Source organism: Hibiscus syriacus, unplaced genomic scaffold (assembly GCF_006381635.1).
Source record: "Hibiscus syriacus cultivar Baekdansim isolate YM2019G1 unplaced genomic scaffold, ASM638163v2 tig00001644_pilon, whole genome shotgun sequence".
NCBI lineage: Eukaryota > Viridiplantae > Streptophyta > Magnoliopsida > Malvales > Malvaceae > Hibiscus > Hibiscus syriacus.
In genome coordinates, this window is record NW_024061878.1 from 1825220 (window position 1) to 1848507 (window position 23288).

General features: G+C 34.5%; 1 protein-coding gene and 1 pseudogene across 1 annotated transcript; both read right to left on the reverse strand.

Annotated features, from left to right (window-relative positions):
- Positions 1-1492: 1492 nt before the first annotated feature.
- LOC120129282 lies at positions 1493-13605 on the reverse strand (annotated as a pseudogene).
- Positions 13606-19102: 5497 nt separating this feature from the next.
- On the reverse strand, positions 19103-22612 carry LOC120129295 (GATA transcription factor 11-like). The gene is made up of 3 exons (XM_039146833.1): positions 22536-22612; positions 21149-21507; positions 19103-19976 (listed from the first exon to the last, which is right to left on the reverse strand). Exons 2-3 carry the CDS (start codon positions 21476-21478, stop codon positions 19305-19307), a joined length of 1002 nt encoding a protein of 333 aa, XP_039002764.1. The 5' UTR covers positions 21479-21507; positions 22536-22612; the 3' UTR covers positions 19103-19304.
- Between the last annotated feature and the right edge of the window lie 676 nt (positions 22613-23288).

A 23288-nucleotide genomic window follows, 5' to 3' on the forward strand; every position in this document is an offset into this window, starting at 1 on the left:
TTATGTACGATGAATTTAAAACATTTAAGAGGTGAACTTTGGGGTGGCAACGGGACGGGGACGGAGCGGTTTTGTATTATATATTTTTGTCCCCAATATTTGCAGGTATGGTTTGGGAAATCCCCATTATATGTTTCGGAGATTTTTTTCCATACATATCTCTTACGGATTCCTGCAGGTTTCGGTTAATCTCCATCCCAAAAAATAAACAAATATTTTTTAAATCAATGCAGCATCTAAAACTTGTAAGACATATCATATTGTCTCAAATTGGTATCTATCTATAATATGAAAGTTTCAAACATCAATATTCATCTAACACTCAATGTATATGTACAATCTTAACCATTTTCAATCTCAACCAATCAATGTATATTAAATGAGAAAAGATTTAAACTTTAATTTTAGTTCCTTTGAGATGTAACAGTGGCAACACGTAATCTCACAATCTTATCATATATAATTATTTATTAAAATATATATTAAGGGCATATATGTAAATGATTAAAAATATATTTTTTAAATTTTATAAAATATCGAGGATCCCTACGGATATTTATCGCGGACCCCACGATTATTCTCAAGGGTACAGTTTGACTATCCCCACGGTTCAGATATAACAATCACCATCCCCATTTGAGCTTCGGGGATAAAAGTTCCCACACCTCATATCTATCCCTGTGGGTAAAGATTTCGGTTATTTACTATCCCGTTGGTACGGACCCCCACAATTTTTGGTTTTTTTCCCACCCGATTGTCGCCCAACTTATAAAATTTCAAGAAATTAATAATTAAAAAACTATAAAAAATACTTAAATTGCATAATTAAAGTTTTCAAAATAAGCGATTATCCGATCAGCTCCCTCAATCCATCCCTAACCCGCAGCCTGCACTAAGTTGAGGTGGACGTCTTGAGTTCATTCCCAATACATTCAAATTCCATAAACAAATAATAATATATTGTGACTCAAATCGTGAACACATCCTCCAAACTATTAGAATAATAACAATGAAAAAAAAAGTTCACCTAAGGTTCAGTAAGAAAATATTAATATTTATTTGAAATTTTATTATGGAAGCATTTTTTATTATATTTGCAACCAGTGTATAATTATTATGTACTATACATACAGCATCTCTCCTTTGATAACACATTTTTGAAGCTCTATGCCTTCGATAAAGTGTACATAATGTTAGAAAAGACCTCAAGAAATGATCATATCCTTCTAAACATCAAACCCAAATTTCATTTTAAAAAAGAGAGTTTAAAATGTGGGAGGAAAGGGATAAATTTGATGAGAGAAACAACAGATGAGTATTACAGCCATCAAAATACTTGATTTGAGAAATCATTGATCAGTCAGACACTGGAAGAACAAAACCCTGACTAGTAAACTATGTAATCAACCAAACAGCACAGCCTACCGTTTCAATACCATCTGGAAACAAAATTATACTGTTCATAAGAACAGTGATGCTTCTGCACTTGCCGGCATCCGTAAGTACACTGCAATGTCGATCTTAGATCCAACTTCAATGTTCAACTACAAGTATGTTCAACCGGTTTTACTCCGAAACAGCAACCTCTTGATCAACCCTCCAATAGTTTGCATCATTGAACTCCTTTATCCCGGCACCAATTTCATCGGAATTCTCCTTTTCGGCTACCTTAGGAATGATGGTCATCTTCAACGGTCCTGCATCCATAACTATTCCTTCTTTCAAGGCATGTTCCATTGCCTTCTCCGTGCCTTCTAATTCCACGCCCACAAACTCAACATCTTCAAATAAGGAGGGCACTGGTGGTGGAGATTTCTGACTCATAACACTGCTTGCCAATCCGTCACTCGTATCCATGGAATCTGACAAACCATTTACATGCATGCATTCCCCATTTGAGGGGACCACCGTCTCTGTATTTCTGGGTAGGTTGACATCTGAGCTGTCGTCATCAAGGAATGGGTTCTTGCTTGAACCACCAACATGGACATCAGAAGGTTCTCCCCAGCCCACCCACTCAGGTAAAGGCCTATCTCCAAACAAGTCATCGTTTTCATCTGTATCGAACCCGAAGAATCCCATATCATTAGAAGTATTTTTGTTTTCCCCTTGCGGATTCAAGTCTCCACCTCTCATGGAATTGTTAAATCCATTCATCGCATTGGAGGTAGATGTGACGATCATCGACTGTTGGCTTTCATTTAATTCATCCTCCTCCTCAACTATCACCTCATCATTGCTACTGCTGTTACCACCATTTGTGGAGCCATTTAAGTTAATCTCATCCATTACCTCTGTGGAGGAGGCAGCCATTGTTCCATCACCGATTTTTTCATATTGGAACGGAAACCAGTTCGAATTTGTGAACAGACTGCATTAGAAAAACATGGGGTGTAATCTCCATTAACATAACTACTTCAACTAAAGAATTGAACCGCGGGATAATGATGAAGCTAAGGCTACTCACAACATTCATCAGCCAAATGACTCCATTAGTAAGAGTAATGACAGGAAAACTCACCTCCCTGGTCATCACTTAGCCTCAAGGATGATATGACAACCTCAGCAGATTCATCATCAAAGTACACATCCTGCAAATTGGAAACATGCATTTGCCTTCAAGTTTGACACTAAAATGACAAAAAAAATGGCTACTTTATTTGGTTTTTCCAAACCTCATGCTGATCTTAACAAATAGACTTAGGTCATGTTTACCATTGTCGTTTTTTTAATAGACAATACAAGCCATTCAGGAAATAAAATCCTCTTGGCCTCATATAGAACCACGGAGAAAGATTCTAAATGAATAAACAGAAATCAGAGTCACTTACCTCATCGTCTCGATCAAGAGCACCATGGTCCTGAAAGCAATTAAACAACAACAATAAGCATAGAAAAAAGTAGAATTCAAGAAATTGTCATGAGAAGCAAAGTACACACTTCTTCATTATCATCCTTGTCATAGATTTTGTAATTGAAGGCCTGGCTTAGGTTGTTCGTTAAAGATGCAACATCGTAATCCCTATCATGTAGATCATCCTCATCGCTATCCCTTGTTCTGTCTTGGAATGCTGTTGGGCGGCTGGACAGGAGAAAGAAAATACACGACTCTTTAAATGATTTTTCTGTTAGATGAAGGTCTCACAACTTTGCCATTGCAGCAGGTGGCAAAAATATGCTAACAACAATAAATGGATTCAAAAATTGGAAATACCATTAGAATCTTCACAATAGTAGGAAGCAAATGACAGAAGAAAGCCATTAATAAGCACAAGAACTAGAAGAAACATTTTACATCTCATTTTATAAGTTAAAAATCTGTCAAACGACCATCTATAGAGCCTGTGAGTGCAAGAACTCTGACAACTGCCATACCAACCAAGCACTGAATCTAGAAATATTCGACCAAAGAAAAAACCAAATGCCTATCAGAAATGAAACAGGTACATACCCACAAGCCCACCGATAAACATTTTCAACCGCATTACGTTCTTGCAGAACATTAGCTTGCCACTCATTCCATTCGCTATTTTCCTATAAAGAAATTTACAAAGATGTGCCAGCAAATCACAAAAGAATAAGTCAAATAATTCAACCTTGCAATTCTAGCCAATGAAATATACAACCAATATGCCAAATAACACAATAATAAAGCTTAATTCAGATTTAACACACCACAGAAAGATTCTAAATAAAAAAATGTGCATACATCCTATAAGATCCTGACCAGGGTTTTAAATAGCGTTCGTGGTCGCGTTTTCGGTCGCGTCACGTTTACCACGATTACGGATATAACGGATGTTATTGTGGTCATTGCGGATATTGCGATCGTGAATTTTTTTTCGAATGAGCTGATTTTTTTTAATAAAAAAATATTTTTTAATTAAAATAACGGAATAATAGCGGAATAGCGGTCTGCTATTGCTATTAAATTACGGCCGCGATCCACCGCTATTGGTGTGATCCCGCTTCATACCGTTATTTTCAGCGATAGCGGTTTCGGACACCGCCGCGACCGCGATATAACGGCCGCGATACCGCTATTCGGCCGCTATTTGAAACTCTGATCCTAACAAAGCAATCATACAACATTAACAAGCATACAATTACCCACCTGTAGACATGCTTTAATGTGGCTGTTGTTACTTCCCAACTGTAGAATTTTATTGGAAATGCGTGTAATATGTCCAATGTTTCCTACCCGAGATGCAAATTTTCCAGCAGCAGGTAAAGTTGGCTGTTTGACCAGAGAAGGGTTAAGCTGACTGTATAATCATGTAGCTTTATAACAGCTTCTGATTATTACAGCTGTCAGCAAAATGGAAATTAGTATGATTATTATATACCTCATTACCGCTACCGTACAGAGTTGGATTTTTGTCAGTTCGAAGAAATTTCCCAATGAAATCACATTCTTGAAGAAGATGACCAACTATTGCATCATTCTTGCTTTCAAGGCAAGATAATATTATACTCTCCACATAATGGTGTAATGCATTGTTGTACGGGTACCTTCATAATTTAAAACAAAGAGACAATTGATCTTAGCCTCCTGACAGGAAAAAGAATCCAACACCTACCTGAGGAAGGTATCAAGCACTTTGTTCTATATTCAAACACCAATAAGTTCCTAACTATATTCAAGAAAGTTCTAAGCAAGAGCTTACTAGAAGAAAAGATCAACAACTCGTTGAATGGTTCCTGAGCTGACCAATTCCTTCTCTGCAGCTTCATTTCCATTTCTCAACAGCACAGAAATGAACTCCACAATCTGAAATAAAAGGGGGAAAATTCTGAAATAAAAGGGGGAAATTCAGAAATAACAACATATTTTGACACTTGCTCCTACGGCCCTACAAAGTTTGATAGACATGACAAACACCAAAAATAACCAAACAGGTGTCAGGTTGAATATTCCGTGCTAGTTGGCAGATAAAACTTATGATGAGAATATAAAATAAACCTTTAGACGATGCTTCCCGAGAGGCGGCCTCAATTCTCCATATGTGGTAGGCAAAATTCTCTCATCAGAGGAAACATTCAAAAGCATGAGCAAGTCACCTGCACAAACAAACAGAGTCTTGAACACCATGATTAAGATGAAAGCCAAGTAGCCAACATGTTCCATTCACCTAGGAATAATAAAAAACTATTACATTCAACTTTTAGCAACATAAACCCACTCACCAAGCTTAGGCAACATTGCATTGATACTCTCCGAATTCACAGGGATTGGAGGCTCATACATATGTTGATGTTGGAAAGAATGCATCAATGGAGAGACAATTGCTGATCTTTTGGGATCCAACAATGACATACAAACTGAAAGTGAGTGTATAAGGCCTGATTTTGAATGTGAATCTTCCAATGCATGACCAAATATCCTTGCAACAAAGCTGTATATGAACATATCCAAAAATTACAGGTCTAAAACTTAAACAAAGTAGAGAACTGAAATGGTGATACAAATAGGGAGGGCTAAATCTCACAAACCTTGGACTAGAGAGGTTAGTGGCCAAAGCTGATGGGGCATTCCGTGTTGTTGCACATAATGTTTCTGCTGCATTAGCATGAACTTCAGGACCACACTGGTCAACGTAAAGAAACAGGTAGTGAGGCACTCACTACTATAGGTATGGAATAATGTAAATAGTAGAACGATATTACATCATGAATACAACATAAAACAGAAATTTCTCTTACCGATGGACTCAATTTATCCACAATCATTTCCAGTAAATTGCTATCAGCCAACCATTGCATTACATCCAAAAAATTGGGATATACATGATAATCTCCTCCTACTAACCGTACCAAAACCTGTAAAAAAAACCATGTCAAGTCCATGCTCAACCAAAACATACTAGAAGGCTAACCGTATAGAATCCACTACAGAAATAAAACAGAAAAAATTCCAGGCACCTCCATGATGGATGTAATTCCTATCAAATCAACCAGTTGGTGAAACACATCTTGATGTACCTGTTAAAAATCTTTCAATAAATCCATATAAATAAATAAAACATGTTGTCCTTTGTAATTCAGAGATTATAGACCACTAAGAAGCTCAATTTTGTCATGCAAATAATTACGCTTGTAGATTCATTACTGTGCAAAACTCCGAACCAACCCACCAGAAGAATAGGATCTATAGTCCACAGAACTGTTAACACCACCCATAATTTAGTATGTTTACGAGAACTTAAAGGAGACATTATATAGGTACGCCATGCACATCCATGTCAAATTAATCAGATCAAAGTTCAATTGAGGCACAGGATGAAGTTCAAACGGACTGTATTTCATACATGTCACAGTTACTCTAATATAAGCAAGTTTTGAAGGAGTCTGAGAATGTGATAGTAACCAAAAAAATGTTTACTTACTTGAACGTGGTTCATAACTGGAACAGTCTTTCGTAGCATAAGGCACACAACAACCTAAAATAACAAGGAAAATGAAAACTTCGTCATAATAATAACCAAAGCAGTAGTCAAACTAAACATGATGCGAACCAGAAAGAAACTAATCATAACTTGAACTAATATACCTTACTGAAATAACCAGCTAGCAAGGCACTATGAGGACGGTTTGGTTCCAAGAAAGAGAAGAGTAAGTTCATCAACTGCATCAAGGAGATAAACATAAGAAACAAAATCAACATAATTTTCACTAAAAAAGATGCATAATGAAGAACAAAATGAAATACCTCTTCCTCATCCACTAAAGCCTTCAGAATAACATCAATTTCACATGTAAATATCTCACAGGCTATGAATGGGAACCTAGATAAAAAAAATGAACTGATCATTAGGAAAAGGAATAACTAACATCAGATGAGTTACAAGACAAGAAAATACAAAGATCTCTTTTTTCCTGATTCTTCATCTGATGAAAGTTACTTACTTGAAGACCCGTTTGCTGTCAGCATCCTCTGGAGGTTCTTCAACAACATATCGCAGTAATTGCTCAACTTGAGCTCTATCTCGTAGACTGCATAAAATATTGAATACATCATGAGCATCAAACAAGACTAATCCTCTATAGCATTCTGAACATCTAATAGAAAAGGCAGACATAATGAAAGTGGAAAAAAGAGAGGGAAAGACACAATGTTATATAGTGGCAAAATTTACAAGTTGATGAGCCGACTGTTTAATGCTTTGCACTCTTGGATTATTTCTTCCTCGTCGAGAAGCTCTTCCAAAGTAAAGTTTTCCTTGTCTAATATTGACTCCACCTGAAAAGATTAAGTCAATGAAACGAACCACAATTCCAGTAAAAACAAAATCAATGCCTCAACAAAATTCTTAGAACAATCACTTGGATATGGAGAATGAAAACGATTACTAGAAGCAAATCCAGATAACCATATCTAATAGCTTAACAAATTTTATGAATTACATGCAAAAGCATATAACAATGAGCAAGATAGTTCAGCTTCAAATGAACAGAACTCCAGCCATTCCCACTCAAAAAAAGTAGCTTAAAAAACAAATTCAACTCATCTAAACGAACAAAGAAATTTGTCAGGTTTACACCTGAAATGGCGAGAAAAGATTAAGGAAATAGAGAAGAAAAAATAGGTTTACAGAAAGAAGTTCAACATTTCATTCATAAAAATCCATTTTTTGTTCATTACAGTCCATATATTTCTCAACTTATCCAATTATTTATTGACAGCTGGTATTGATTCTAACAATATAACCATTCTAGGACCAGCTCAGCTATGGCCCACCTCAATCTTAACTATTGACACCTTCATCCCAATATCATCCTTAGCCCACATCATCATCCCTGCTTATCTTCCCACGCTATCATCGAGTAAAGCATCAGGTAAATTCAAAATCCCTAACTCCTTCAAATTCGAAATCCCTAACTCCTTTCTCAATTCCCCCATTTTCTCATCACCAATTACCAATTTCTCCTTCCCCATTTCTGATTTCTCGTCCAAGGTCATGACAATACCCCCCTGCAGTCGATACTTGTCCCCAAGGATCGAAATCAGGGAACTGCGATTTCAGGACACTAAAATCCTCCCAGGTAGTATTTTCCGGTCCAAAATTAACCCACTGAATTAACAATTGAGTAATTGCTTTGCTGTTTCTTTTCACGATTCTTTTATCTAAGACCAACTGTGGATAAACGCGAAGTTGTCCCTCGCATTTACTTCCAGTGGATCTCGAGAGGTCACTACTTTATCTCCAATTTCTTTTTCAATAGGCTAATGTGGAAAACATGGTGTATTTTCGATTTGTCAGGCAGCTGTAATTTGTAAGCCACTGACCCTATATTTTCTGTGACTTTGTAGGGTCCATAGTACCTGGCTGACAGCTTGAGGTTTTTCCTTAAAGCCACTGATGTTTGTCTATATGGCTGTAGTTTGAGGTAAACTTCATCTCCCACCTGTAGCACTCTGTCACTGTGCTTTTTTCTGTATAATGCTTCATACGTTGTTGTGCCTTGTCAAGTTGATCCTGTAGAACTGTATTCATGTTATCTCTTTCCTGTAGCCATTTTTGTACATCTGCTACTTTTGTTTCTGTTGACCATGTCATAGTAGGAGGAATATACCCATATAAAGCTGTGAATGGAGTAGTTCCCAAAGCAGTGTGAAAACTGGTATTATACCACCATTCTGCTTGGGACAGCCACTTACTCCAATTAGTTGGTTTCAAAAAACACATCCCTCTCAAATATTGCTCTAAACATTGGTTTAGTCTTTCTGTTTGACCATCAGTCTTGGATGGTAAGCTGTAGTGAATATAGTATGAGTTCCCAACAGCTTAAGTAGTTCAGTCCAGAAAAGACTTGTAAAAATTTTATCCCTGTCAGATAAAGCTATTTTTGGCTGCCCATATAGTTTATACACCTGATCCAAGTAGACTTTAGCTACCTCTGCTGCAGTAAATGGGTGTACTAGGGGTATGAAATGTACATACTTAGTGAACTTATCAATAACAACCAATATGAAATTTCACCTGTTAGAAGTTGGAAGTCCCTCAATGAAATCCATAGTAACAAATTCCCAAGCTTGTTGGGGAATTGGTTGTGGTTAAAGCAACCCTGGTTTTAGAATATGCTCATCTTTAATCCTCTGGAAAATGTCACATTGTTGTACATAATCTTTAATCATCCTCTTCATCCTCTTCTAATAAAAATAAGACTTCACCCTGTGATAGGTAGATTGAATCCCTGAGTGACCCCCTTGGGGGGAATCATGTAAACTTCTATAATTTGCCTCCTTAGGGAGCATGTTTGTCCAATGTAGACTTTACCTTTATTCCTTATGACACTTTTTGAGTAGGACCATTCTGTTGCATCTTGATTAGGAACAGCTAATTTAGTAATCATTTATGTTGCCAATGAATCATTCTGATAACTCTGCTCAACCTCCTGAACCCAGGTTGGAAAAACAACAGTAGCCATTAATTGTTGTAATTCCCCCACATCATCATCTCTTCTAGATAAGGCATCTGCTACCAAGTTGTGTCTGCCTTTTCTATACTGAATAATATAATCCAGTCCTAATAACTTTGTAAGCCCCTTTTTTGTATAGAAGTAGTCAATTTCTGTTCTAGTAAATGTTTTAGGGCCTCATGGTCTGTCTTTATAATAAAAAACCCCCTTCTAAGTAATGCTACACTTAGAAATGGCCATGAGTATAGCCAAGTACTCCTTTCCATATATGGACATATCCAATTGTTTAGGTCCTAATGCCTTGCTAAGATAAGCCACTGGTCTACCATCTTGGGATAAAACTGCTCCTATTCCCTTAGAGCTTGCATCTGTCTCCAAGCAAAAACCTTTAGTGAAGTCAGGTAGTGCTAAAACAGGAGCCTGACACATTGCAGTTTTAAGAAGTTCAAAAGCAGTTATGTTGTCCTCTGACCACTTAAAATGGTCCTTTTTAAGCATAGTAGTTAGAGGTTTAGCAATCTCCCCATAGCCCTTTATAAATCTCCTATAATATCCTGTCAAGTCAAGGAACCCTCTTAGAGATTTTAAGGTTTTTGGCAAATTTCATTGTTGCATAGCCTGAATTTTTGGTGGATCAGTAGCTACTCCTTGCTTAGATATTATATAGCCCAGATACTCCACTTTTTTTTGACCAAAGAAACACTTGGTTCTCTTTGCAAACAACTGATTCTGTTTTAAAATTTCTAGAATAGTCCTGAGGTGTCTGATATGACTTTCCAAATCCAAACTGTAGATGAGTATGTCATAAAAAAACCAGTACAAATTTCCTTAGATAGGGCTCAAATAACTTGTTCATTAATGCCTGAAAAGTTGATGGGGCATTTGTTAACCCAAAAGGCATAACCTTAAATTCAAAGTGGCCATGGTGAGTCCTAAAGGCTGTTTTAGGAATGTGTTCAAGAGTAATTCTAATCTGCCAGTACCCTGATCTCAAATCCATTTTAGAAAAATAAGTTGCTCCAGTCAACTCATCCAACAAGTCTTCAACCATAGGAATTGGAAACTTTTTTTTATAGTTAAGGCATTCAATTGCCTATAATATATACACATCCTCCAACTTCCATCTTTCTTCTTAACTAACAAACATGGTGAGGAAAATGGACTTTTACTGGTTTGAATTATAGAAGAAGATAACATTTCTTTGACTTGTTTTTCAACCTCTGACTTCTGATGGTAAGGCATCCTATAGGGTCTGATATTCACTGCTTCTGCACCTTCTTTTAATTTGATTGAGTGATCATGTTCTCTTGGAGGTGGCATTCCTTTTGGTTCTTCAAAAACAACCGAGTATTCCTCTAATAAACTTTTAAGCTCAACAGGTACCACTTGATGACTAACCTCTCAACTTAACATAAAAACTTCCCCTATTATATCCTGATTTTTTTCCATCAACTTCTGCAGTTTACTGTTTGATATCAATCTAACAGTTGATGAACTCTATCTATCCTCCTTTTAAAGTAACCTCTATCCCTTCCTTCTGGAAGCTCAAAGTCATGTGATTAAAATCCATCTGTAATGGATTGTATTTTCTCAACCAATCCACCCCTAACACCATATTACTCCCTTCCAGAGCTAAAACTCCGAAATCATGTTCAAATTGAGAACCGTGCATTATCCACCTTAAATTTTTACTCATAGCTGAACTGTATAATTTTTCTCCATTAGCAACTATAATGGTTAAGAGATGAGTATGCTCCACTTCCACTCATTCTTTAGACCACTGCCCAGTTATGAAACTATGAGTGCTTCCACTGTCTATTAGGATGTTCAGTGGTTTCCCTGATATGTGACCTTGTATCCTTAAGGTATTATAGCTTGTGTTACCTGTTATTCATTTATAGATATTTCCAGATCTCTCTCCCCATAATCTGCTTCCTTGGGCTCATTGTGTTCTGGTTCCACATTCTCAAACTCTCATGTCTCCTCTATCTCCTCCATAGAATTCAACTGTTTAACTTTGCATTGATGTCCTGGACTAAACTTCTCACCATATTTGTAGCACAGTCCATGTGTTCTTCTATACTCCACCAAAGATTATCTATTTGGATTAGCATTCTGAGCAACTCCTTTTTGTGGTTGATTCAAGGTGGTATTAAGAGGTTTATAAATGGAACTATGTCCTGTAGATGCCACTCTAGGTTGAAACCTCAACTTCTTATTTTCTACCTCCCAAGTTAACTCAACCAGTTTTGCTAATCTAAAAGCAGCAACCAAAGTGGTTGGATTATGAGTTTTTACCCTGTTCTTGATTTCCTCCTTCAACCCACTCAAAAACTGGAAATAAAATACCCTTCCTCCAAAAATAGACTATACTGCAACATGTAAGACTTCAATTCCTCAAACTTATCATGATAGTCTTCTACAGAATGTCTTTGGGTCAGCTTATTAAATTCCTCCACAATATCATTACAATTCTGATCACAGAATCTATGACATATATCTGCTGTAAACTCATGCCAATTCACCTTGTGCTTTTGAGCTATGTACCCATCAAACCAAATTTCAGCCTTCCCAGTGAGATACATTGTAGCTAATTCCATTTTCTGATTTTTAGGTACTTTAAAGATAGAAAAGTACATTTGGTATTTTCGTACCCACCCTCTCAAATTTGTCCCATCAAACATTTGAATCTCTATTTTAGGCCTTAAAACATAGTTTGACTGAACATCTCCACCAATAGACGACTCCCCCAAATCCACTGTATTTCCTTCCATTTTAAGCTTTTGCATTTCTATAGTATCCTTAAGTGGACTTTCATTATGTTGAGGAATAACAGCAGGTTTAGATGATAATATTCCAGGCTCATCTTGCTTATAAGTATATTTCTCATGCTCATTAAGAATTGTTATTAAGCATGGATGCTTACCTTCCATCTTGGTTTGATTCACAGCTATTTGCAATCGACCTTTATCAGATAAAGATGACTCCTTTTCTTCAACTGCCTGACTAACCATCTGTAAAATCCTCTGTAAATATCCCCTATTCTCAATCATCCCCGTTTCATGTATTTGTATACTTCCTTCCAACTCACTTTTCTGATCAACCCACCAAGATGGTAAGGCATCTTCATTCCCAGCTTCCACTGATGGTTCTAGTGCCTCTATAGTTCCAGTCTTCTGCATTTTCTTTGTCTTTCCCAGCTTGAAATTTTCTTGGGATCAACAATCTAGCTCTTATTACCAATTGTCAGGTTTACACCTGAAATGGCGAGAAAATATTAAGGAAATAGAGAAGAAAAAATAGGTTTACAGAAAGAAGTTCAACATTTCATTCATAAAAATCCGTTTTTTGTTCATTACAGTCCATATATTTCTCAGCTTATCCAATTATTTATTGATAGCTGGTATTCATTCTAACAATATAACCGTTCCAAGACCAGCTTAGCTATGGCCCACCTCAATCTTAACTATTGACTCCTTCAGCCCAATATCATCCTTAGCCCGTATCATCATCCCTGCTTATCTTCCCACTTATCATCGAGTAAAGCATAAGGTAAATTCAAAATCCCTAACTCCTTTCTCAATTCCCCCATTTTCTCATCACCAATTCCCAATTTCTCCTTCCTCATTTCTGATTTCTCGTCCAAGTCCATAACAAAATTTTCCAAAGAGGCGGATAAACTTATGTGAGTGAAACTACTTCGCTACGGCATCCATGAATCCGGACTAAAATTCAGACTAATTAAGCTAAAAGAAAATCAAAAATTCGAACCTACAACAACTAGAAAAAAAAAGTAATAACAGAAATCGAATGAAAAATAACAAGTTTAGAATCCAATAAAAAAAATACTCCCAAAAGAGAAACAAAATCAATGTAGCAAGTCTATACTAAAGAAATCAAGCTTTATTTTGTTACAAATAGAAAAGAAAAGCAAGAAATGGAGAAGTAAATAACTAATCAAGTAGTATAACAATTACTCACCGGAGAAGAGGCAGACAGAGGTGTGAGCTTCCAAAACATGGTGAAGAAGAGGAAAGATTAAGCAGAGAATCCGTGAATAGATCTGTAAATCTTACTGAAATCTTTTACCAGTGAATCTAGGAGTTGTCGAAAGAGGAGGGGAAAAAACCGCGAGAAAGTATATAAGGGAAAAAAACCTAATATTTACCGTTGTTAAAAAAGTAAAAGAGAGATCGCCAAAATATAATATGGGAAAAAATGTGGGAGTTTTTCTTTTTCTTTTTTTTTTCCTGTGAAAAAAATTACAAAATGAAGACTGACTGTCCAAATTCCCTCACAACATTATGTTAATGTGTAATGGGGTTGATTGGACATGTGGATGTGTGGATGGTCATGGTATGAAATGATTCTAATGGGAATGATGGACATTATGGCCTCACGGTCACTCGGAAAACTCATCAATCAGTTTTAGGCGTAATGATAAAATTATTTTGACGTTTGTATAAATAATTATTTTTTAAAATATATTGGTTTTTATAATAGATTTTGTTAGATGAAAATTATTAATTGATTAACGGTTAATACATGTTTATCATATGTCATTTTCACATGTTAAATCGAGGATAAGTTTAAAGGTTAAAATGACATTTCATCTAAAGTTCACAATCAAATTAATATTCTGATAGAAAGTTCATAAGCCAAATTAAAATTAATATGTTTTAACTAATATATCATGCCACCAAACTAACAAGAGTTAATAACTTAATGATCAAAATATAATAATCAGTAATATAAGTGATTAAAATTTAGTAAAATGGTAACACAAGTTATCGAAACGTAACTTTTTAAAATTAGATGAGAAAAGTATACAAATATAAAATGAGATTGACCAATCAGTAGTTAACCCACGAAACTATCACCTTCCCATATATAAAACTTTTCCTAAGTCAACATTTTAGAGTTAACCACACGTTTAGTATCTCAACTATTACTTTTATTTCGTTTTAGTAACTCAACTATTATTTTTTTTAAAATCATATATAATATTATATTTTGGTTTCATTTTGATCACCACCATTAAAATTTATAGTAGAATTGTTGATGTGGCACTTTTTAATAAAAATTAATGACATGATTGTCATGACATCGCCCTCGGGGATCTGTTAGACTTTAAAAATTAATTCGGGGAAAGACGATGAAATTTAGGATTGAAATAATTTGATTTTGGAGTCGCCGTCAACCTTATAATTAGGTAGGTTGAATACCTAAAATATTATTTTAATGAGTTCAGAAAAATCATTAAAAGACGAAAAATGGTATGTGTTTTACCAAAAAATCATTTTTTTAGGGTCCGCGAGTCGATTACATGTGGGGAAGGGTAAGCACACCCACAACGCCCAAGGTTGATACCTAAACGATTATATGATGCCAATATTGGGAAATTACAAACTCGAAAATATATTTAAATTATTATCCTTCTATTCATTTGAATCTATTTAAAAATTTTCAATTTAAAAAAAAAACTAAAAACAACGTTGTTCTTCCAAATAAGAATATAATGACAAATAATAAATGCAAATGGGCATACAAAATTTAAAGAGCACAAATATATTTTATAGAGTAAAGTTGTTTATTCGACCCGAAAGATTACATATATTTATATGAGTGAAATCACATCATTTTGTACAAACAATCCTTGAAAATGCACTTCTTTTATAGTTATGAGACTTTTTCATGAATTCCCCTCACAAAATGGTGTTTCCTCAATTTTATGGATGATATAATTTAAAAGAGTATATTATTCTATTAAATTTTTTAGAAACGCTAAGACAAAGAATGCTTTTTTGTGCAAACAATTCTCGGGAATGCGCTTCCTTTGTAGTTAGGGGACTTTCCCACGGATTCCCCTCACAAAAAGACATTATCTTACATTTTATTTACATCAAAGATAAAAATAAAACAAAAAAAGAAGACTATCAATACAAAAAAATAACTTTTTGTGTGAAAAATCTTCGAAAGACATTTTTCCTTGTAGTTGGGAGATGTCTACATAGATTTCCCTCCATAAATTCTTCGCAGAAAGTAGTACTGTAAAAAAACTATATATATTTACGATTGAACTAACAAATGTTTAAGGTCACGTACATACAAATATCATTGATAAAAATCCAATATATAAATGTTTCAAATAAAACAATAAAAAGATACGCGGCAAGAGGTATTGCATTTTGACTTCAAAATATAATACATTGTAAATAAAAAATGAACAAATAAGTAAAAAAATGGTGCGCATATTCATAAAATACATGAAATAGGAACAAGGCACATACTATGTATGTATATTATAAGCAAACATAGAAAGTGGAACATAAAGCTCATTACACTATCCGCAAATATATAAATATTTTTTAAAACAAAAAACTGGACGTTCAAAGTGCTAGCGTGGTAACTAAATACGTGGAAAGGTAACTACGGTAAAGAGTTGGGAGTCAAACAAGAACATCATATAAGACATGTATTGGAGATCCAAATGAATCGAAACTATTAGAGAAGGCTAAAATGGAAGCATTCAAAACTACAAAGTAAAATGTAAAATAAATAAAACTTGGGCCAAACAAATAAAGAATGACTAAAATAAAATGAGGTGCAAGTTAAGATGCTTAAATGAAAATACATAAAATTAAATGCTGGAAATTAAAATGACTAAAATAAAAATGCAGAAAATTAAAGGGGAAGAAAAATAAAATACTGAAATTTAAATTGCTGTAAAAAAACATAAATAAATTGAATAAATTTAAAGGTTAGGGGTTGTTTTTAACCGTTTAACCCGGACAATAAATAATGTGGGTCGTCCCCAGGGTGGGTCACCACAAGGTTATTGAATATTCAAATGTTAGAAAATTAGCAGGTTAATTTGCGCAATAAAATAAAATGTTAGTAAGTTAGTATATTCAATAAAAATAAAAAGCCAGTATGTTAGCATGAACAATAAAATAAAAGTTAGAATGTTAGTTCGAACGATAAAATAAAAGTTAGAATATTAGTAAGTTAGAAAAGTTAGCGGTTAGTGGTTAGCAGAGTCCGGACCATAATAATGTGGATTGTATCCCAGATTGGGTCACCACAATGTCGAATAATAAGAGAAACAATAAATAAATAAATAAATAAATAAATAAATAATGATTAGAATGCAAGAAAATAAAATTCAGTGGTTAATGTGCGATAAAATAAAAGTTAGCAGTTAATTCAAAATAATAAAAATGCATAGATCAGTGATAAAATTAAAATAAAGCAAATCGGGGGTCAGAAACGCAATAAATAAAAACAACAGATGCATAGTGACCCATATGTAAAAACAAGGCTAAATATGGGGGACCTTAACATATTTTTTCGTTAGATTGGCTACCAGAAAATGAAGAGACTATGAAATGGAGGGACTATACACGATATTTACCCAAAAATAAACTAAACACCCCATGAATATTAAAACACGTGAAATGCTCTTTCTTCTTCCTCAACTCACCGGCCGCCGCATTTCAGGCCACCATATCAACGCCGGCCGAAGAGATCCTGCAGCCAACACTCCCACAAAACGCCGGCCACGACGACCGAACAAAAGGAGGCCGAAAAGGCCCTCGAAAACGAGCCAATAACCGGCCCCATCTCCCCCTCTCATCTCTACTTTCTCTCTAGTTTCGGCCGAAATGGCCTCGCTCACCCTCGACGCCGCCGCTACTAGCAGCGTTCTCCTCTCACCGGTCACCATCTATGGTGGCCAACCAAAAAAAAAACTAACTAACAAAATAGAGTATAATAGTCCCTCCCTCACCGAAACTCAAAAACCGAACCAATCTACGACGATGGCCGAACTGAAGAAAGAAAAACAGTATGGAAAACCAAAAAATTAACTGAAGAAAAGAGAGCCTTTTATTTTTCTGTTTTTTCTAGCTTACATGAAACGGGGGTTGTTTCTGCTTGCTTTTTGGCTTTTAAAGCCCCCACATATTACAAATGGGTAAAATTGTTAGTTTATTCTCTGTATTTTGCTCCTTCCTTTATTTTAGGACAAAATTAGGGTATTAAAATGACATTACTTAATGATAACACATCAACATTATCATTTATTTTTTAACGATGGGACTCAAATCATAATATTATGTATGATTTTGAAATAAAAAATAATTGGGTGACCAAAGTATAATAAAAGTGATAGTTGGTGTCCTAAACGTGCAGTATAATTTACATGGTGTCCTAAACGTGCAGTATAATTTACATACTATTGATCTTACCAAAAAAGATCCTATTGATGTCACCATTTATTATAACATTCAAACTTATTGGTTAAGTCAAAACTCAAAAGTATAAAAGGTCTCATTTAAATGTATATTTTCAAGGAAATGCTCATCAGAAAATAATATAAAAACATTGATGCACACTATTACATCTAGGCATGAACAACAAATAATATGAAAACAAGCACAGAAAACTTAACTGACCCCCAACAGTGATACCTATGAGTTTCTTTGGATTATTATGGTAAGAATGTTAGATTAAAATATACAATAGTGGGTATATATGTATAATGAATAATATTATTATAAAATTATGACACAAAATTAAGTAATCAATTATATTATATGTGTTATAGGTATATGACATAAAATTAAGTAATTAATTTATGTTATAGGTATTAGAGTGTCATGGAATTAACCAACAACTAGTTGGTCTAGTGAGATGAGTCACTAAATCCCTTAAGCAACAAGGTCAGGGGTTCAAATTGCAAATAGAGTAAACTAGGTTGGGAGGGTTACCCTTGCGTTTGCAATACCCGATTCGAATTAGTCGATTAATAGAACGGAAATTGATGGTTATACGGAAGAAAAAGTGTCATGGAATTAATGTGTAGATACTATAAATTGTATTTATGACTTGATGAGAGACAAAATTATAAATACTTAAAAGATTGATATAATATTCAATCTATATAAAGAAATAGTGGTCGCGGATAATAATGTAATTTCTTTAAAAAATATTATTTTAAATTAAATACTTATTTTATATCGGGTCGGGTAAGATCGTATTTATATTCTAAAAAGTCGAGTCGAGTTAGAGGAAAGATATATATTTTTCGGGTCAGATTAAGGTGAAGGATATATATTTTTGGATCAGGTCGGGTTGACCAAAAACCTGAACTTAAACTAACCCATTACCTTCCCTAAATACATTTCTACGTATAATATAATATTTTATTATTGATGATTTGATATATTAAATTTTGGGTTTAATTTTATATCAATTAAATTTTATTATTGTTGATTTGACATATTAGATTTTGGGTTTAATTTTATAAATTAAAATTTGGTTCTATCAAAGAAATCATAGTGAAAAATACGATATCCCCCAACAAGGCTAACTACTATACGTCGAGAGAGAGTAAATATTTATCAATATGCACTTTAAGTAGGAAACACAGCAGTCAAGTATGAGGTCAAAGGTAGAAAATGGAAAATAGGAGAACCCAACCCATATTCTCCAAATATTAAGCATAATCTATATGTAATGATCTTTTGCATTTTGAAATGAAATATTTATCCAAATTTTCAGTTTCAGGGAAACTAACTGATTATGTTTCCCTGGGAGAACTGAAAGAACAGAAGATTATATTGAGAAAGAGACGAAATAAATTGCATTTAAGAAGAATAAATGAATAGGGTGAGACCTGATACTGTCAAACATGTTAAAACAACCTCTAAATGACATTCACTAACCCTAATTTGAAAATCATCTAACTTCCTACTTATTCCACTAATGTACACACTGAGAAACAAGGGTTAAAAAAGGGCAATATGAGGGATAGAAGGAAGCTCCTTATTTGGAGCTTGCTAAACTAATGATGATCAATGCAGTCCCTATTAAAAGACATTTCAGGTGGAATTAACACCACAGATGGTGGCTTTTTTTCTCATCTCCACCACCTTCTTATGGGAGTTGGAATGCAATGATGGAACAAAAGTAGGACTAGCTGCGGGACGATATTCTGGAAAGAGGCGGCTGGACCTATAGCGAACCCCACAAGCATTACAAAGGGTCCTTTGACCCTTGGGTCCTTCTCTCCATTGTGGAGTTTTTGTAACTTCACAGTGGGTACATTTCCTAACAACAGGCTGTTGGGAGGGGGATTTGATATTCTCACTGGAGCTTGAAAGCCATGTCAGGTTCTTTTTCTTCTGTTTCTTTTTGGCGGATTTCTCGGTTAGATGGCTTTCTGATTCAGATTCGGAACCAACAAAAGAAGTAGATCCTGTGGGGGTTGAGGTGGTGGATGATATGAAAGGAAATGGGAAATGCAGGTTAAAGGCAGATGCTCGTCTGCGCTTGCTTCGATCATGCTTCACCAGGAAACGTAGATTAGGGTTGATAGGAACCGGCTTTGCAGCTGAGCAAGAGCTAGTGGTTTCGAGTACAGATACCGGACTAGAGGTCTGAAACCATGTTGAACCTTTGACATCCATAGAATCTCCATTTGGCGTAGTGCTTCTGCTGGAAGATGCTCTGGTAGTGCTTGCCCACTGGTTTAGCTGTGAAGACTCATAACACTAGATACAAAAAGTGAAGAAGAATTAAGAAAAAAGTCAGATGTAAGGTTAAGGAATAATTTACTCCTATCTCCTATTTAAAAAAAAATTAAAAATATAAATAGAAGTAAATAAAAAAGAGCGATCCTCCCACCCATTTCTTGGGAAGGCAAACCAAGCATCGATTAGGCCTGCCTGCTTGCTAGGAGCAAAAGATGTACCAGTCTAAAAGCATTTGGTGTATCAATGCACATAGCACGCCTTATGCACACAACCTCTTGGACTCTAGTGTGAGTGTCGGATATAGGTATGTATCCGATACATGTATGGTTTGTACTTTCTAAGGTTTTACATGTATTCAGATGATCCTTGGAGATCTTATCTCCGCTTCTATGACTTGGACACAAACAGAGGACATAAATACTACAAGAATAAAGAGTCCAACATAAATACATTGGATTATTTACTCAAGCTCTTGAACCATTTTCATTTATGACTTGTCACACAAAATAACTGCTTTAACCAACGCTCTTTCCGAGCATCCTTCAAAAAATAAATTTGACAATAAAGTTATGTGCAAGTACTCACAGATTAAGAAATACTGCATATCTTGGAAAATTACTTCCAAAGCATTGCACCCTTCAATGAAGTGTAAAACAAGTATCAACATACTGCCCAAAGCCTATTAGTGGTTTTCCCCCCTAAGAATGACACTGTAAATGAGCAAGTGCACATGCAGTTATTCAGTCACCGAGTAATTGGCACGTGTCGATGTACTTGGAGATTTGTATCTTACGGCAGGTCCAACCCAAGCCTAATTGATACTCTTAGAAGTTAGATCACTGATCTGATACACTCTAAGACTTTCAGGATAAAGGCATATGGTTAACCAAAGCACAATTTTAGTCCCCATGCCATGAATAATAGACACTGTGTCCCCAAGTAAATAAACTCCTCAACAAGTAGAAATGATTATTAATTCAAAGAACAGAAACACAAAAAATACCTCATACGCACAATTTGCAACAAAATTTTTACACTCGTGTCACAAAAGAATCAAAGTGCAATTACTTACAAGGACTCTAAAGTGCCACTTGGACCATGTGGACGACATATAAGATAGAATGAATTTCAGATAATTAAAAACCATAAATATATGCATCACTAGCGTGGGAGAAACAAATGTTACTCACAGAAACGGCAAGGTTATTCTCCAAAGCATCACCGAAAAAATCGCCAGAAAAGCCAGAAGACAAGCTGGCCAAAACATTAGCAGGCGGTGGGTCTAAGTTTTGAAAGTTGCAATCCCACTCTTCACCACCAATACTAGCACCATTTTTCTCTTCAACTTCATCAAGGGGCAAATGAAAATCTTTTACAACACCTTCTTCACTACTACCACCACCATCATCAGTCCTTTCAACATCTTCCAATGGGAAATCCAAATACTTAATTACGTCATCAAAGAAACCATCATTGACCTCAACCCCATCCAAGTCTTTGTCAAACCAAGAATTATTCATAATTTATTTTCTTGACTGTTCTTAAAATTCTGTTCACGGCATAAAAGCAAAAAGTAAAAGTTAATTACTACTATATACAACCATTGTAATAAAAAAACCACGCTTACAACGCGTTTAATTTAAGCATTTATAGCATCAAACATAAGTGGAAAGAAATTAATTAAAACGCGTAGGGGTTAGTAACAAGTTATTACCCCATTTGGAAATCAGCTTATCAGATAGCTAGCATTACGGTTTCTTTTATCACTTTTCTTACAAAACAGCAAATATCGAGCAATAACTTATTTCTTTTTTTTAAAAAAAATACAATTTTGAAGAAATTGAAAACTCTAAAGATAGTATTTTAGGCCAAAATGGTAAATAAGAACAAAAATTCTTATTTTGGTGGATTTTACATATGGAAATAAACGTCTCTTTCTAGGTTTGCCGCTAAACAAAACTTTATTCACAAGACAATAAATATCATGAGCCATAGCTTCATTATTTATAAATTATAATATTATATACTCATACTTCATGAAAATTGTTATTTATTTTTTTTTCTCAAAATTTTAAGCTTTAATTATAATTATTTTTCTATTAAAAAATTATAATTATTTTAAATAATTAAATTTTATAATATATTTGTTTAAAAACTACTTTATTTTAAAATTTATCAATTATAAGTTAAAATTGAAAAATAACAGTCAATTTTAGTGTAAAGTAATATCTAAGACAAAAATAATAAATAATTACAAAGATTTACATTTTATATGGAAATAAATGTCTAGGTAAGTCGACATTTTAACAGATAATTTCTTTTCAATAGCTTGATTGGATACATGGAAAATAAGAAATGTAGCAAAATGGAAGTCCTAAAAGTTAGTAAGTAATTTACAATGAAAAGAGTGTAGTACCGTTATCTTTCTCCATTTTCACAGTTATCAAACAGAAAGCAGAGCTAAAATGAAGAACAGAAATGAAGAGAAAGTACAAAAAATGCTAACATTTAGAATCTATTTTCTCAAATAATATTAGAGAGAAAAGGAAAAGGCAAAATGAAAAGAGAAAGAGGCACCTGGATTCAAGGAGAAGATTGAAGAAGAGGCATTGTTGAGAGAAAATGAAAGCGGAGAATAGGAGATGATATTACTGTGTCTGACCATTGGGATATTTAGGGATTTTGTGAGGAGGAGAAAAAGTTAATGTGAGGTGACGCTCATGGAGGTGACTGTGCGGTTTCATCTTTAATTACCGCTCGTTTGTCACCATATTTTGTTTTAAGGGTAAATTACGTGTTTAGTATCTAAACTATCAGTTTTAATACCTAAACTTTTAAATATTTCAAAAACATATATAATATTTGTTTTTTTGTTTCATTTTAGTACCAAGTTAAGCACTGTACGTCAGTTTTTGAAATTTTTTAAAATTTTAGGTACTGAAACGGACCAATACTAATAATTTAAGGAATAAACACATTATTTTTTTAATAGCGAGATACTAAAATGAAATAAAAACTAAACATTATATATGATTTTGAAAAAAAAAATTTAAATACTCAAATAGCACAAAATTAATAATTTACGTACGGAGTTTAACTTGTTTTAAAGACGAAAAATAAAGGTTTGATTAAAACTTAAAATTCTTTTTTTTTAATATTAGCTTTTGTATGGTTTAAAAATGTAGTCATCAATCTATTAGGACCGTTACATTTTGCTCCTCTATTTTATTTTTCAAATGTGCAACTAATATCACATAGTGGTTCTGTTCTAAAAACCCGTCGTTGAAAAATTAGTAGTGATATTTTTGTCTCGTCATAAGGTAATATCAC

Coding starts and splice junctions, on each gene's coding strand:
- LOC120129295 (XM_039146833.1), bottom strand. CDS start 21,478: ATGAATAATTCTTGGTTTGACAAAGACTTGGATGGGGTTGAGGTCAAT. Junction 19,977..21,148: donor AGAATAACCTTGCCGTTTCT/GTGAGTAACATT, acceptor TTTTGTATCTAG/TGTTATGAGTCTTCACAGCT.